This window comes from Cryptotermes secundus, unplaced genomic scaffold (assembly GCF_002891405.2).
Source record: "Cryptotermes secundus unplaced genomic scaffold, Csec_1.0 scaffold838, whole genome shotgun sequence".
Taxonomy (NCBI): Eukaryota; Metazoa; Arthropoda; class Insecta; order Blattodea; family Kalotermitidae; genus Cryptotermes; species Cryptotermes secundus.
In genome coordinates, this window is record NW_019744415.1 from 376,859 (window position 1) to 395,546 (window position 18,688).

At 36.3% G+C, this 18,688-nt stretch overlaps 1 protein-coding gene across 3 annotated transcripts in view; it reads right to left on the minus strand.

The window, feature by feature from the left end:
- Nucleotides 1-488: 488 nt before the first annotated feature.
- Nucleotides 489-18,688, minus strand: part of LOC111874764 (serine/arginine repetitive matrix protein 2) — an 87,686-nt gene continuing 69,486 nt past the window's right edge. For 2 of the 3 annotated variants that reach the window (XM_023870536.2, XM_033755577.1), the window contains one exon: nt 489-1,575. In XM_023870536.2, coding sequence (XP_023726304.1) covers nt 1,404-1,575 — 172 coding nt within the window. In that variant the 3' untranslated portion in view covers nt 489-1,403. Of the gene's footprint in view, nt 1,576-8,066; nt 10,797-18,688 lie in introns of those variants that run through there. The other variant, XM_033755578.1, reaches the window with a different exon arrangement.

The following is an 18,688-nucleotide window of genomic DNA, read 5'->3' on the forward strand; positions in this document are numbered from 1 at the left end:
TCCCATCCTACCTCTGTAAGATCCATTTCAATACTGTCCACCCACCTATGCCTTGGTCTTCCCAGTGGTCTCTTTCCATCTGGCTTTCCCACCAATATCCTATATTTCATTTCTCTTCTCCCACATCTGTGCTACATGCCCTGCCCACCTCATCCTCCTCGACTTGATCATTCTAATTATACTTGGAGAAGAGTACAAGTTATGAAGCTCCTCATTATGCAGTTTTCTTCAACCTGTCATTTCATCTCTCTTTGGTCCAAATATTCTCCTCAACCCCCTGTTCTCAAATGCCCTCAGTCTATGTTCCTCCCTTTAATGTCAGAGACCAAATTTCACACCCATACAGAACCACAGGCAAAATTATAGTTTTGTATATCCTAATTTTTATGTTTTTAGACAGCAGACAGGAAGACAAAAGGTTCTGGACTAAATGGTAGCAAGCGTTACCCGAATTCAGTCTCCTCTTAATTTCCTCCTGAATCGGTTTTGATTTGATATCATTGTTCCCAATTATCTAAACTGTGTCACATTTTCAAAACATCTGTTACCTATCTTTATGTCAAGATTTTTCCCTACATTTTGTTGATGAGACAGTATCATATACTTAGTGAGGACTGTCTGAACTACTATGTATTAAAAGCAGATTATATAAAATATCCTTGGTACAATACTATTCTGTTCTTTGGTAACTGATTTTAAATGTAGTACCTTGGTTTGGGTCTGGAGACAAATTTATGGAGGAAAGTTTTTAATAAATACTTATATCTTCAAAAGGCACACAAGACACTGTAAATGAGATGTTATGAAATGTTTGACAAAAAACTGTAAATGGGACCCATAATCACAAAACTGATATTTCGGTTTATATGTTACAGATGTATTAGGAATCATAAGATACATATTCTCAATTACACCTTAAATAATGTTCACTGTAACTTAAAGGAAAATATATTATGCACTTAATTTTCAACAGCAATCTTTGTAAAAATGCAACATACAAGCTGTATTCTTTGTGAGCATTTAACACTCCTATACCAAATTGAGATGTTAATTTATGCCAACTAGCTGTTCAGATTCACGGTTAAAAGGTCCTTGCACAGTATTTTATTACATGGTTCATATGCATTGTAATGTGCATTCTGAACTGTACTTTTTCCCCTATTATATTTTTATGAAAACATTTAGGGCCACAGTAACTACAGTTTGTGAACTGATTTGGGAATGGTTCAACCTGGCTACTGAAACTTTCAGAGCTCTTATGCTGGATGAAATTACTCACTAGACTGCACCTTTGTTTCAGTCAGTTCAAAGCCCTACTCCCAAGTGAGTGCATTGACATTCATTCTAATTAGAAACAGAATAAGAGACAAACTATCCTAAACGACCTGGCTAAAGAAAGTGGCTCATCGGCTATATGGAGATGGACTTCGACTGACTGAATGGGCAGGAGAATGTGTAGCATCTGACCAACTGCTCCTTGGAGACAGACTGCAACTGCTCCAGCTACGATGACTGCTCAATGAGGATGGAGTTGGAGGTGTCGGCCGATGATATGGGATTGGACGCTTGCGAGCACTGAAATTACAGTATGTAAAACAACATTTGGATGAATGAAAATAGTGAAGGTACTGAACCAATAAAATCATTAGATTTCAATCACTCTGTTACAGGGGAGTGAACCTTTGTTCCTAAAGAATCTGACTGAACAGAAGAAGAAAAGTGACTTTCACCATAAGAAAGAATACTAAACGTAAATGACTGGGATTAAGTTCAAAACTATAAGAGTTCAAATAGGCACTATATAAAATAATTTTCTTAGCTGAAACTGTAGTCACTTTTAGTTTGAATCATGATAAAGGGAGAAGTAGGGCTTGGCACACAATTCTTGAAGCAAAAGAAGGAACAAATAAAATTGAAACTATGAGGAAAACATATGTGAAAATAAAAAAGAAACTCTTTTCTCCAATTTGAAGTAAGAGATGTTAACCAAGCAGTTTCCAAATTGTATAGAGCTGCATGTCACATATCAAACAAAGTTTTCATTTTGTGTGTGTTCCATCTTCAGTCATGATAATTATGATGTTACTGTGATAGTGATGATGATAATAATAATGGAAACATAAGGAATTATAGTTCCTTAGTGCTATTTTATAATTAGGAGAAGTAAACATGAAAATAAATCTGTCACTGATGAAACAGATTTAGAAACTTTACTTCATGGAAGCAAGAGCAGTTCATTTCATGGAAACATGTCATGCAAAAGAATGTCCAGTCCTTTCTGACATACTGTAATACTCTGTTTAATAGCCAATATTTAATTGCATATCTTGTATGGTAAATACATGAATTATTCTCCTCACATATTTGAAAATATAAGGACGGCAACAGTATTGAAGTTTACAAGTTTCAAATCTGGGAACATCTTTCAGCATAAATTTCATTAAGAGTTCCATGAATATTTCAGCATGATCTAAATTTAATTTGTGCACATAATTTTCATATTCATATTTCAGTTACATCCTGTGTGACCTTTCTTCTACAAACCCTCGGAAAAGGGGGAAAAATCTTAGTTTGGAAATCACTGTGTTAACTCAACAGATTCTCATTTATATCAAAGGAGAACACCACCATTAATAACAGAATATCTTCTTCAGAAACTACAGCATCAGAATTACATGAAACATTACATGTATTACATATTATGTTGCATCAATTTGGGCAACCAACTTATCATTCATTTCTGATTCAACTGCCAAGGTCTGAAAAATATTAAGCATGATAAAATGTAACACTATGGTTAGTTATAACTTTACACAGACACATTACAAATCAGTTTACAAATCCCAGAAAACCCTGGAAGATAGTGTATTAGTATGTTAGCACAATTACATTCCAACACCTGAAGTTGGCTCTGTTAACTGCAAAGAAATCACTCACGCATGCTCCCATATACACAACATTCATCCTGCACATCCAAATTGAAATGTATGTTAGTTGTGGGATTGTGTTGAGCTGGGTGGAACTTGTACCCTTCTTCCTTCTTCATTTCTATACCTTTCCATCATTCTACAACTGAATTCAAGTTGGCAAAAGGAACAATATGATCACTTGCCTCTATTGTCTGTGTGTACAAAATTCATATGAATATAAAATATTTGGCATTCCTTTCTTCCTTTGACTGAGTCCTTATTCCAGGAAGCACTGTATTTTACATTGCCTACTTTATGCTTATGTACCACATGAGGTCTTTGTAAATACATAACCATGCCTCAAATGATAAACTGGGTTTCTATAGTGAGGTTGCAAACTGAACTGAAAATGAGTCCTAAACTTAAACTTTTCAGAATTCGAATTTTTCCATGATTAGAAACTGTATTTCCTGTCATAAAACACACAGAAATGATTGATTATTCAAGCAGTGAGTTCAGACACCTTACTGTCACTGGAGTCTACCCATCCATTACAGGTGTTACAGTTTCTTCAATAATTTCACATACTGGGAGAAGCAGATATTCAGAATTTCTTTCCTAAGACTGGTACTGGCCTCTGCGGTCTTGTGGTCAGATTTCCTGGCTACAGATCCACAGGTCCCAGGTTTGATTCCTGATGCTACCACATTTTCTGAGTAGCAGATCTGGAACAGGGTCCACTCAGCCTCGTGAGGATAACTGAGGAGCTATTTCAAGGAAATAGTGGCTCCGGTCTAGAAAACCGAGAATAATGGCCATGGGGATCTGTTGCGCTGACCATGTAACACCCTCTATTTGCTAAAGTTGGCACTAACTTCACTGACATGCGGCAGTCGCTTGGTTGGTATAGTTTGCCTGTGGACTACAGGTCATGGAGTTTGTTTCTTGTTTTTGTTTGGTACAAATTAATTACACAATACAATTTTTCCAGAAACAACCCTATACACTGTACACATTAAATACCGAATGGTGATGTCCAGCATAAATCTGACACAATAAAATCCCCTCTGGCAATCAGCCATGTCATGGTTGAACTAAAAACCAATGTTACAGAGACTTGCTTTGTCTTCACCATCAGGGTTGGCATCAATTCCTATATTCACCTAATGTTTCAACTGCTCTTCCAGTCATAACTCTTCAGACTTATTCCCTTATCAAAGATTATTTTCAATTAAATTTTAACCTGTATAGAAACACGAAGATGCTGTATCCTTCAGAAGCAAAGGCTGTTTTATAGTTGGACATATTACTCTACATATATATATATATATATATACATCNAATCAAATAGAAAATACCCAAAAATTTAATTTTGAAGATTTTATAAAGAATCGAAAGGGACACCGAGAGATTCTCCTCACATTAAGAACAAAGCACAAATGATCAGGCTTACTGATTGGGGAGAGGTTTCATAACTGTTTCCAGAACATCAGATATGTAATATTAGTGTTGAAAACAGCATGCAAACAATGAAAATGAAATATGCAAGGTGGCATTCTAAGAGTGTTAACAAGAAGCACACATGTTCAAGCAAGCCAGTTTCTGTGGTTAATTCACTTCAGTACTTCGTAATCCTGCAAATGGATCTTACTTATTTCACTACAGACTGCAATATTACACATGCAACCACACACAGTGCATATATACTCCACAAACAGCCAATTGCATGACACTACCTGATTTAACATTCATGACATCACATGTTGTGGCTGGTGGTTAGTACCCATGCTTTATATTCATTAAGTCCTGTATTCAAATCTTTGATAGAAGACCAGCTATCATGACTAAGGTTTATTGCTGTTTTCCTCAGTCTCTCCATCCCATGCTGGGACAGTACCCAAAATGAGCCCATCACTATTTTCTCATATATTTTCAACAACTAATTTTAGCCTACTTTCCTTATTTTGAAAATATAAAAGGAGGCTTATGAGATCACCTTGCTGTCTGTCTGTATGCCCCTTTATGTTTTTCATTTTTTATTTTCTTTTTCCCACTAATAATTCTATCACTTGATGCTATATAAGTTGGGCCAGTGAACACACCATTAAATAAATTAAAAATAAATGAAATAACATTAACAACCTTTTGGATTGTCATGATGAATTCTTTAATTGCTGGTTAATTTCCTTAATGAATCAAACTCTCATATCAACTTTCATCTTAAGATGTAAATTTGAAGTCTGAAGCATACCACTGTAGTACACTCTCCAAATATATCTTCCTATCAATCTGCAATAGAATTCAACTTGACTGTGACAGGAAGAATAGGATTTCTTGCCATTGCATGCTCTGTGTTCAAAATCCATATTCGTATAAGATATTTGGAATTGATTTGTCATTTGGTCTAAAAGTCACTATTCCAAGCAGAACTGTGTTTCTGCTGCCTAACTTGCCACATTTATATGCCACATGTAAATTTATGTACTGGTCTGCACACCTTGCTGGCCTGAACATTTACTGTCTGTAGATATGAATATATTATATAGGCATTACAAGGCACAGAGTCAAAAATTGTGTTGCTGAGAGAGCTAGTAAACAGCATATATATTAGATTACAGAAACATGTAGTATTTTCCCTTATATTTTATTCATAGAAACATTTAAAATAATGTTACACATCTTACTAAGACCTATCCCTTTGAGATGTACAAGCATCAATCCTCTGAATGAGAAAACTGGTAAATTTTGAATTTCATTGTCAAGAATCATTTAAATCAGAACCATACAGAATAAAATGAGACACACCAGACTTTTCATGTACCAATACCAAATTCAATAAAAACTTTCTTGAATAGTTTTAGAGATGAAGCATACAAGACTGCCCCACAATAAGTTCACTTTATGCACCTTCTACAAGGCACAAATGAAAATTAAAGAAACACAAAGCTCATAAACCCAGAATATTTGGTAAGATCTCAAGTTCTCATTTCATGATTTGAATTTTATTCTCCATTATGGAATGATTTGAGTAGGCATTTACACTTTTTTAACAACATATATTTACATGAAAGTAATTACTGATAAGCAGGTGACAATTATTGCTTCAACCCTGAAAAATTTAGAAAATTAAAACAGAAAAGTACTGACACTGGGAACAAACTACATGTCTACTGGCATTCACAATACGTCTGAAATCTGAAGTTTATATTTCATTCAAAGTCCTGTCAACTCTGAAAAGTCAATTTCACACAACCTATGACACGGTATAACTTCCAAGAAACATGAAAGTACTTCATGCATATAAGTACTACAGTTTGAAATGCATTCTGAATTTGCTTTCTTTTTTAATTTTAATGTAATTAATCATGGTCCTTTATCATGAAATACAAATTATCTTCCAGTTATGTAAAAGAGTAACAAGCAACTTGAAGTGAATTTTTAATAACAACTTCACAGTCTTCACTGTGGCAAAACATAATGTTCACACTTGTTACAGTAATATCACACCATCATATAACTTCATCTTCCAGAATAAGCAGTGTAAAATGTTAGAAGCTTTCAACATATTGGTAAATACTGCAGTTGCTACTCACAAGGTTAATATCTTCGGTCTGTTTTCAGAGGCCCTTACATAGATGTGGTGGAGGGTGTTGAGTGGGACAAGATAAAACCAAGGAGTGTGATGCTATCCAATAGAGGGTGCCCACATGGTTGAGAGAGGTGATTCAAAATGCTTCTGTGACCCTCTGTTTGTGACAGAAGATGATGGAAGTGTTTCTGGTGACCATGTGGTAATGAGAAAGGTGATGAAAGATATTTTTATATCCATGTGATAAGATTAGATGAAAAAGTTGTTAGTGGTCACATGGGTAGCAAAGGAGGTCCTACATTTCTTTATGATCACAAAAGTTGTCTGGAAAGGAGTCAAGAAATGTTTCATTGCCCAGTGTCAGTCAGCACAGGTGAACTCTATCACTCTTTCAGCAATAGGTTTTGGCTGAAAGAGATGAAGCCAGGCTTTACTTGGTGTGCACCACTTTCATGGTTGAAATTATGAGGATATTTTGTTAATGTATTTAAATGGACTTCCTGATGATGGTGTGTGATGGGCTATGGGCTGGATGCCCAGGGTTCAAATTTTCTCTTGTCTACAGCCTCCTGTCCAATTAGTATTGGAGCTCTCTCCCTAGGGTAGAGTGGCTGCGGCATGAAGCTGACCATTCACCCCCACCTAGTGCCGCTTGATTAATTAAGCACGGGGAACTTTATATTTTTTAAGCTGATATTGTGGGTAGGTTGGCCCAGATGTGGGATAAAATTATTGTCTTCTCACAGTCAGTGCTATATTTAATCTCTGTGGTGTGTTGGGCTACCACTAATCAATGGTTCTCCAGTCTGGTATCTCTGAAGTGTTCCAGTATCCTAGTGATTTGGTGTCCTGTTTGGCATGTTTGTACATGCTCTATCTTTGAGTGTGAAGTTACCTGTCCTTGGTGGATTTGAAGCAGGATGTCATTTTGTTGAATGGTTTCTGGGTTGTATGGTAGCAACTGCAGGCTTTGCCAAGATGAAAAACCATCAACATTTATGAAGCTTATTAATGAAAGCCAGAGTTATAACTTCCACTCTAGCTGTGAAAACCTAAAGACTATCATATAATGTTTCATGTCATCCTTCCTTTACTGATGCTGGTTCAATGCACCTTATCCCCTAATTATGGGAACAAAAAAGGGACACATACCTTCCATACAAAGTGTAAAACATACATACTTCTATATACATGCACACACAATTGATCCATTACAAGGCAATGCTGTATAAAAATTAAAACTGACAGCAAAACAAAATCAAGAAGGCAAATAAAAACTAAATGCAAAACTTACCTCAAACAGAAAATAAAATGTGCAAAAATTCTGTTGAATGTGATCAACATTAAGGCATTCCTACTATTTCAAGCATGGCGCAGGGTGCTAACACCTCATTCTCATTCAACTTTGATCCAAGTTCCTGGAAAGCTCTATAAAGAAAAACTCAGAACCATGTGGTATTTCATCACTTGTATTTGCAAACTATTTTAGTGGAATTAGGTTATTCTGCAAGGGAAGGAGACTCTATTAAAGATAAAGAAGCAATGAAATGAAATAACTGAAAACAAAATAACCAGAATGTGATCTACTGCATTTTATTACCTTTTGCATTTACACCTTCAAGTCCTGCCTATGAGCATAATACAGTAAAGAAAAACACAGAATGGAGATATAAATGTATCTGAATATTGTAGTATATTCTACTTCATCACTTTCATTTCCATCATTCTCAGCCTCCACAGGCATGTGCAGAAATGACAAGGGAACAGAAGATTCTTATATTTATGTGCATTCTTTGCACCATGGTTTGATACAAGAGTAAAGGCCTAGCAATTCCTGAATCATGCCATTCAAGAATGATATTCATAAGAGCAGATTTAAATCTATTTTTGAAGCTCTCTTGTAAGGATCTGTTCTTCACAAGGTGCTGTGTGCCATTACAGTTTGTATTTGGTACTCACTGCCTATGACATAGACATGGATTAATTAGTTGATTTTGTTTGAATGGTAACAAGTATTCAAAATATATAGCTAGTGTTACATAAATTAAAGTTTCTTAATCTGTCTTCCAGCAATATGAAATGAATATGAGCGAAAAAGAAAGTCTATACAGAACTTACGAGACGACTTGTTAAGCATCTGTGAGACAAGAGAAAAACCTATAGGAATCTTATTGTAATGTTAGTGTAGCTAACATAATTTTATGGTAAATGTTTTTGCAAACTATTTTACACAGTTTGACTCTACAAGATATCTAAAGAAACAATACAGCACTTTTATCTTGTTCGATAGAGCAACTTCTGGAAAGAATATTTCACTCACAAATGTTCTGTTTCCTAATTATGGTCAGAACACTAAACTGAATTTTTGAACAAAATTAAACATCAGCATTTTGTATTTTTGTGTGCATGGCTACAAAGGGATGAAAGGACGAGCTATAAAACTGTAATACAGTAGGTAAAAGACTACATAAAAATCTTTAATAAATTATTCTTTCATTTCCACATTTTGTTTCCTTATACCTACAAATACCAAAAGTTCTCTCTGCATTATGGTCTCTGAGCTATTAATCACATTGCTTTTATTTATTTATGAAATACACAGAAACCAATTATAACTGTACTTATTATTTAAATATGAAACTTATTTTTTACTTTGAAGTATCATTTACAATGCAATAAAAATTTATACTATATCAATTACACTTTGCATTTAGAGACATGAAAGAAATAAAATCATGATGATTTATCGAGCCTAAATTATCTTCAAATGAAATAATACTTACAGATCATTTTTAAATCAAAATTATACTTTTATATATCAAGTTCTTGATGCAGTCCCCAAACATAACCCACTCTGGGTTTCACCAGACTTCAATATAGCACATGAAGTTTCGTAGTTTCCTGATCCCTTCACATACACATGCCTATCCTGATAACACTGGGCGAAAGATTTGTCTGAAACTCTTTAATATCTTGAATGACAAGGGTTTCAGAGGAAATAATATTGATATATCTCACATCTCCTTCATAACTTTCAGATAACAGGACAACACATGAAACAACAGAAAAAGAAAGGAAAGCTCCATGCAATATACAGTGCAGAGGCATCTTAAATTAGGTACACTCAGTTAACAGAAAATAAAAGGTTCTACACTACCAACATGGAAAAGAATTCAAATTTGTACATTTATTAGCTTAGAGAACTTATAAATTTATGATGCTCATGAACACTTGACAAAATCAAAGGCAATTCTGCTACTTGTCTACATGTAATTCCCACATCAGGCAGCATGTGTCTACCAGATGGAAATAATATGAAGAATTCCCATTTAAAACTTACCTCCAAATGAAAAAATATACCCTGATGTAAAATCTTAAAGAGGGAATAATTAGAAAGACCCATTTACAATCAGCATCTTGCAATATGCCAAAATATTTCAAGGTCTGGCAAGCCAATATCATGTGGTGTTGAACTAATATGTTGTAAACATTATAACCGGCAAAAGTAATTAACCTAACCAAGACCTGGGGATCATAAAAATATTACAATACAGAATTATGCAGCTACTGTATAATGCTGCAAAGGAACATTGAAAATTAATTAAAATGATATACTTGTACATCCATTTACAGCCTTAAAAACTGGCAAGTTCTTAAGTTCTGTGCAATATTTAACATAACTACTCTAGTATGAGTTTATACTAGAACTTCTTCACCTTATATTAGATATGAGAATAATGGTCGAAGACAAAGAAGGATTTACATCAAAATGCAGGCAAGTTGGAATGGAACTTTGCAAGGTTCATGTTAACAGAAATAGCACAATCACCAGACATGTACTGGAAGATGAAATTCTTAAGTTTTCATGGAATATCCAAAATGGTATGCCAATCTTGGTAGAACACACTGACATATTAAGATTTTTCATCAAGGTATGCACAGTAAGACATTATAGAGATATGTCACTATTTACAAACAAACACTAACACACTTCTATTTTTAGAAAGAAACCACCATTTTCAGTCACTCTCATTCATTTCTTCCATACTTACAATAACAGATTTGCCCTAGTAAAGCCCGCAAAATCTAAAAAGATCAGTTAGTCACACACAAGAGTCAACATCCATTACTTCAATCAACAAAGTCTCAGCCAGGTAAGCATCGCTACAATTTATCGCCGACTTTTTTGTCTGGACTGATGAGAATCCTGTTTCCGCTCAGGGGTCCTTGATGACTTTGGACCACTGCCACACCTACTGGAAGAAGGGGATCTTGACCTGGAATTCCCAACATTCCGGCTGTGGAATGGAAATCTTGATTATTTTCTATATTTCAATATATTATATACATGATGAGTTAAAAGCAGAAGAACTGTAAATGTATGTATGGAAAACATAGGAACCCTGTTCAACTGAAAGATATTTGGAACAAAGAGGTACTCCTCATTATATGCAAGTACAAAACATGTGATTTCATTTTAATGCAATCAGCTGATTTCGACAGATTTCAATTGATGCATCTGCTTTAATGCAACCTGGCTGCTGACCAATCAAGACGGGTGGAGAGAAGGGGGAATAGATTGCTGTGTGGTTTTGTGGAGGAGGAATGCAAGAGAAGGGAAAATTATGTTAGCTTTGTGTAATTTCACCCTTTGCGACTCTTTTTTTGGAACACAGCTATTGCATAAAATGAGAAATACCTGTATATATATGACAACTGCTGCAACTGCTCCAACAATTTCCATTCACTGTCAGGCATAGCTATTATATGCATACAATAATAAGCATAACAAGTTATGAAGTTCATCATTAAGAAGCAAAACCATACTGAATGTACAGTTTAACTTAACTCATCCATTCAGGAAGGATGTTTATTCAGCTTCTGAGGTCTGAGCACTGCTATTAGGATAACAGAAAAAAGTAAAGTAAAGCTATCCCTGTAACAGGCCGTGAAGGCCCATTGGGTTGTGAGACGTTGAGGGTCCCCATTGTCTAGACAATCGGCTCAAAGATGGCGGTAAGGCTGTCAGCCTTACGCGCCGGCCGCGCTTTACTCCCCAGGAAAATTATTTAATTCCTGGTACTCATTTCTGTTAGAGGCTGAGTGAACATAGTGCGACCGGAAGGATTATGTCAATTGAAAAAATCCAATGACCTCATCGGTATTTGAACCTGCGACCTTCCGACTTGTAGCATAGTGCCTCAACCACTACGCTACCGCGTGCCCCCATTAGGATAACAGTCAAACTCTTAATCCAGCATAATCCCCAATAATAGGTACATTACAATTTCAGTTTATTCAAATATTCACAGTACTATACTTAATCATACCCACACCTTCTGCATTATATGTTTTGGAAAATGCAAGTACAGTCTGCAGTTAACAAACTGCATGTGTAACCAATGACAATTGGAAACTGGCAATGATAATGAACAAGTCATTCCATAGTGTTTAACTGGTACTGGACTGGTACATATTTCTAGGGTGTGTCATGACCATGAAGATTTAATATTGAAACTGTGAGATTTGAATGCACACAATGTCTCTGTTGTCGTAACATAACCACTGTTTCATTGCAAGCTCTACTGTCATGCACCAAATTTACCCAAGTGTGTATGAAATGCTGTGCAAAAAGAAGTTCATATCTAACAAATGAACAGAATAATATCAATTTGATATGACAGGAGTCTACATAGAACCAATAACTTTAAAACTGATGTGTGGTGCAAACATTCACATAATGAATTATGAACAAACAAATTCTATCTTTATAAAAGACACACAAAAAATATTAATTTTAAATTTTTAAATCCTTAGTAATGCGACAAATTCTAATTTGAAATGTAAATATTTGGGAACAACTGGGTTGACAGCACAACACAGTAATGTTGTAAAAGGAATAAGGTTAAACCCATTTTTACACTAACATATGCATAATGTTATAGCAGGATTACTTTCAAATGTGGTTGTAGCTTAGTTCACAATAATGGATGCAGACTGCATAGTACCAAGTTGTCTGTACTGACTACCATGACATAGAATGTTGATACAGTGCAACTGCATTGTATGCAAGGTTGCATTCCTTAAGTCATCACACAATTCAAAGTTCACAAAATTCAAGACAAGTTTAAAAAAACGTATGTTATTATTGTTGAATATTTTGGGATTTGCATTATTCCAAACATTGCACATAAAGTGAGGATTTATTAACATTTTTATATTGCATTATTTAAAATTCCCATGAAGTGCAACTGCATTGTACTGTGTACAAACGATCCCCAATTTTCAACAGCAACGTGAGTGTGAGACATGTGACTAAATATTGTCGCGTGCTGGCTGTGTTACGCAACAAATAACTTCATGTGGGTCAAGGATGTAGCATATATTTATTCTCCTTCGCTTTTACACTTATAATGTCACAATTAATCCTTCTGCTGGAGTCACTTCTCGACTTCACTCATCGAATGCTAGACTTCAACTCTCTTCAATGGCGACTTTCTCAAAACTCTGTCTTCCAACTTTAGCTTCTGCGGTGGCTATATCTCAACTCTTTACAAAGGCTGGAACTTCACCGACTTTGACGATGGCTAGAATTCAACTGTGTCAGCGAATGCCTTCAACCCATTATATAGGGGCTTTTCAAACCACTTAGCTAATACCATATTCAATGCTTCTAACAATTCGTTGTTAAACAACAAATTTTCCATCTCTGGGGAAACGCGTTTGTTGATCCTGCGGTTCCTACGCAATGGCCCACTGTTATTGCGTTACCATGGAAGTGTCTACTCCAGACACGTATTATCAAAAGATGACACACATCTAGTGAAATTGCAGCGCCTGCAAAACAAGGTTCTCCGCACGATTGGCAATTTTCCAAGGCGCACACCGGTCCGCGAATTGCACATGGTATTCAAAATTCCATACGTATATGATTACATAACAAAATTATGCAGGCAACAAGCAGAAGTCATACAAAATCATGATAATGAGAATGTTCGCAACATCGGACAAGGCGAAGCCAGCCACAGGAAGTATAAGAGGCTTAAACTTGGCGGCGGTCAGGCGTACGACCGTTCAAGTGACTAGACTGCCGTGATAGTGATTACTACTAGAAATAGGGCATAATCTGCTGTACAATGCCCGGGTTGGTTGACAGAGGCCTTGTATATATTGTACATAGAAGGTACAAATGTGGATTTGTAAATTATGTAAATACAGACAGTGGACTTCTTAAAACAGACTGACTGACAAATGACAGACCCAACCTCTCATCAGAGAGGGGGCCCCAAATGGACAGGACAGCAACTTTCACAAAGAAGAAAACATCTGGTCATGAGCCCCAGCTGGGGCTCGACACCAAGACAGACAGACTGAGTAACATGACTTTGACTATCAAAAGACTGTCTGTTCATTTCCCTTTATTTCCTTTCATTACCTACTGCACTTGTATTTATGAGGCCTATCCTACTGGTAGGAGCACGTGATAGCACAGATGGTTGAGGCACTATGCTACAAGCCAGAAGGTCGTGGGATCAAACCCGATGAGGTCACTGCATTTTTCATTTCACCTAACCCTTCCAGCTGCATTATGACCCCGGGGTCGACTCAGCCTCTAACAGAAATGAGTAGCAGGAAGCTTCCTGGGGGGTAAAGGGTGGCCGGCACATAAGGCTGACAACCTCACCACCATCTGTGAGCTGATTGTCTACAAAATCTGGGTGCCTTAACATCTCACAACCCTATGGGCCTCCATGGCCTGTTACAACGGGGATATCTTTACTATCCTACTGATAATGCTGAAATAAGGTCAATGGTACTTTAGTAAAAGAAAATTATTCCCATTTACAGCATATTCATTAGAATTATATAAATTAAAGTGAATTATTTTGTGACTGTTCACATTCATTATATGACCTATCATGTTGACTATTACTAAAACCGAATCAGTCCTTGTGGGAAATAACTAGAAACAAACATAATTTGAGTTCAATCACTTTGTGATGGTTTACACTCAAACAATGACCCATAATATTCAAAATACAGTGAAATCCTTATTTAATGAATCTCTGAGAGAATAACTTTTCATTAAATGAGGGTTATGCAGAATTTTGTTATCTTCTTATAAGAATTAACTGTATCCAACTGTGGTAATACAATTTCTTCACATTAGTAATTAAAGAAATTGTTTCTACACAAACATATAATAAATAATATAAGATTTCTAAAATAAGATGTATGACATAAACACCAGAAGCACTTCAACCAAAAATTGCAGCAAACATGATGCCACAAGTGCATGTTAAATTTTCAATGTGACATCATCTGCCAAAGATTATGGTTATGGTATAAGGATTTCTGGCAGAGATAAAACATGAATATCAAATACTGTTTCAACCAAAATCATATTAAACTGAGGTATGATTTCTGCAAGCTGAGAAACTGCAGCACTATATATATAGGGCTTCACTTGAGGCCAGAAAAATATTCACTGAACAGGGGATATGAAAAAACCGAACAGAATTTCACTGTAACAAATCAGATCAGTGGAGTAATGCATATAGAACTGTACTCACAAGAATATGATCACTAAGGTGACATCACCATTTGCATTTAGTAAATGACTCATACCGCAGAAGGCTGCTCAAGTATATATTTCACATCAATACACAATTATTATCGTTACACTAAAAACAACTCTCTTCTGCACCTTCAAGGAAGCATCAAGCACTACACAGTCATACTTAAACTTATGGACAATGATATTTGCATGTCTTGTATGTGTATTTAATAATGGATATAACATAGAAACACAAGACAACAAGAACTACAATCAGGACAAACGGAAATATAACATCATAAACATCTTTAGTCAATACATGTCCATTCAGGACTGCAATCACAATATGCGCTGAAAGAAACATCACATTAGAAGTATGAGTACCACAATATGTATTTAAACATTTAAGTTTAAGGACCAATCATTTTGCATCTCTGAATAGCAATAGTACTTTTTTTCTATTCATATCTTTCACTGAAAATCTTGGACAAGGTGCTGTGGGCAATGAAAAGTTTATCAAATGGTAACATGAACATTGGGCAATGCCTGAAAATGAGAGAAAAGTTTCATCACAATACTAAGATGTTTAGGAAATCAAGATCACATGAATTTTGGTTTTCCAAAACATGTGCATTATCCACAATTACTTTTGTATGAACTTTCATAAATGACACTGATTTTAGGATGTCAACTTATACTGGTTACTGGCCATATTGTGGCTCAAGCAGTTAGTTGCTACCTTCCCACTCTGGCAGCTTGTGTCTGATCCCAGATGTGTTGGAGGTTTCCTGCAAGTGCTTTGGTTTCCCCTGCCAATTTTCAATCTACCAACTACTGCATATTCATTATTCACCTTATCACTGATGCTATACAGTCCTGATACTGTCTTTAAATAACCAACTTTAACGTCTTCATTTTATTGAGTATCACTATTGTTTTGATGGCATATTACGGAGATGTGAGAAGGAAATGTATATCATTAGCTTTAAAGGTTCAGTACTGTGAACAACAAAATCTATGTATTTGTAATTGTCTGTTGGGAGTAGTAACTTTATATGCTGCATATACCCCTGTCATAAGACCTTGCAAATAATCATCTACAACACAGATGAATCACAAGTTATGAAAATAAACTTCAGCCCTTTGAATGGCTATAACCCACTTATACATCTTTTCTGGAAGGACAGTTTTGTTATACAGGAAATTCAAGCAGAACACTGTGATTGCAACATCTTCTACTTACTTCAGAGTGTGACTGGAACATGCTGACTGCTTGATAGCTGCCTTGGATTCAGTTTTTTTTCAAGTAAACATTATGGCAGGTCCTAGCAAGAAGATGCATGTGAGTGATGAAATGATAAATGAACTGTTGAAACAGAATGAACATAGCGATATTTCTGAGAGCGAATATAGTAGTGACAGTGAAATAAATGTGAATTTTCTGTCATGTGATGAACAGAGTGTCAGCTCCAATGAAGAAGAAAATGCCAGTCACAAGAGTAACATACAGCATGGCATATGGGCAAAGTCAGGTGCCACTTACTGGCAGGCCTGGCATAAATGTTGATTTAGACGACCCCAGTAACACCTGAAATATTTTGAGTTGTTTTGTACACAAGAAATTGTGGAAATAATAGCCACAGAAACAAACTGGTATGCCAAAACAACATTTTAGAAAACATACATAATCTAAAACTAAGATCTAGGACCCATCACTGGAAAAAAATGAAAAGAAGTGAAATAATGAAGTTGCTGGCATTCTTTCTGTTACAAGGACTTCACCAGAAACTGGATAACAAGCTAATTTTCCTGGAGGAAAATTCTGGAAACACCTGTATTTTTGGACCTGTTAGTGAGAGGTTTCACAGTCTACTCGAGTTTCTTCATTTGGTTGGCAACAAAAAGGGTCAACATTGTGACACAAGGTACAACTAAAAAAACTGTAGGATGGCCCTGTGAGCTGCACTGTTTCAACATTACCATATGGCAGCGTGAAAGGGATTGAGGTTCAACAAGTGGCTAAGAAATGTCTGAACGTAAGGTTTTACTGGCCAGAAAGTGTACTATGGGTTCGTATTGAAAACTCCCCCATACCTTCACAGTATGTGCCACTGGGGCTGAAATAATGTTTCCCCTGGCACAATATTTTTAGCTATGATTTCAGAGTCTGTGGAGGTTTGGAAGAACAAACAGCTTTTATTGCACAGTTCAGTCACCCACAGTAGTCCTGAACTTGCAAAGGAAGTAAAAATTCATCCCACATGGCAATAAGAAATATCTGTTATCAATGAAGCAGTCAGAGCTGTAGTGGGTCATAGTGAAATATCACAATAATCAAACATGTGAGTGTGTGCTGAGGCTGGAGGTGGTTTTGTCAGTCAGCTTTTATAATCATGTTTCATCTCTATACATTGGATGTCAGATAGGCCTGCATGCAGTGAATGTGCATGGGTCAGACATGCCTTTGTTGTCATATATTGGAAACTGAAATGTCAGTGGCAAAAGTAATGTACTTTTTGAGAATATAATTCAGAATTTCACTAATACGTATATGTACAGGATGTCCCAGGAGGAATGAGCCAAACTTCGGGAGGGTGTTCCTTATGTTAAAGTATGTCGATATAACCCAACACACACGTCCAAAGTTGAACGGTTACGGAGATAATGGCCAGAGAAGTGTGAAACTTTGACCGGTGTTACACACTTGTTGATTACAAAATACATATTAAAACTGGCAGGAATATGTGGATTCTGTAATGTTAATAATGTACGTAACATCAAACTAACTTGTGAGTGACATGAAGCCATAAAATTGAAGTACAAAATACTCGCTCACCATGTCATAATTGTCCTTAGGTTTCCATGCACTATACATGACACATAACTTGCAAGCGCTAACGTAACATGGCTGACTGCGCTATAAGCCGACCACATAACTGTATTAAACGTACATTCACGGAAAATCTCTTTTGGAATTTCGTTTCCATTATCTCATGTGGATTATTATGGGACCACATATGCACATTTCGTAAATTATTTACACCATCCAGGGTAAAAGACGCCTCATCACTGAATAAAATGACGCTTAACAGTTTGGGATGAGCTTTTATCCAGTGGCACAAATCCATACGCTGTGCATGGTCGCCTGGTTCCAGATGTTGTACCCTTTGATCATGGTAAGGATACAACTCTTCATCATGCAAAGTTCGCCACACCTGCATACGTGATCACCGATGCGACAGGCCATTCTACGAGTGGACAGACGCGGACTTCTCTGAACCATCTCATGAACATTCTCTCATGTGTTTATCATTCGTACATCCTCCATTTCAGAGTGCACAGAAACACTCGGAAGAGAACGAGTATCACGCAATGTCTGGTGAATTCGCGTAAATACACTTCGACATGTAATCCTTCGATCAGGAAAACGCCTTTGGTATTCTTCAACAGCAACACGTGCATTTCCACCGCAAAATCCACACACAAAATGCATATCACAATATTCCATGTGTGAAAACATAAAAGGCATTTTAGCAACTCCGCACAATTAACCTACCACCCATTCACGACCCAGCTTCAACGTATACTGATAGGAGCTTATGGCTAGTGTGAATCACCACTCAAGGACAAACA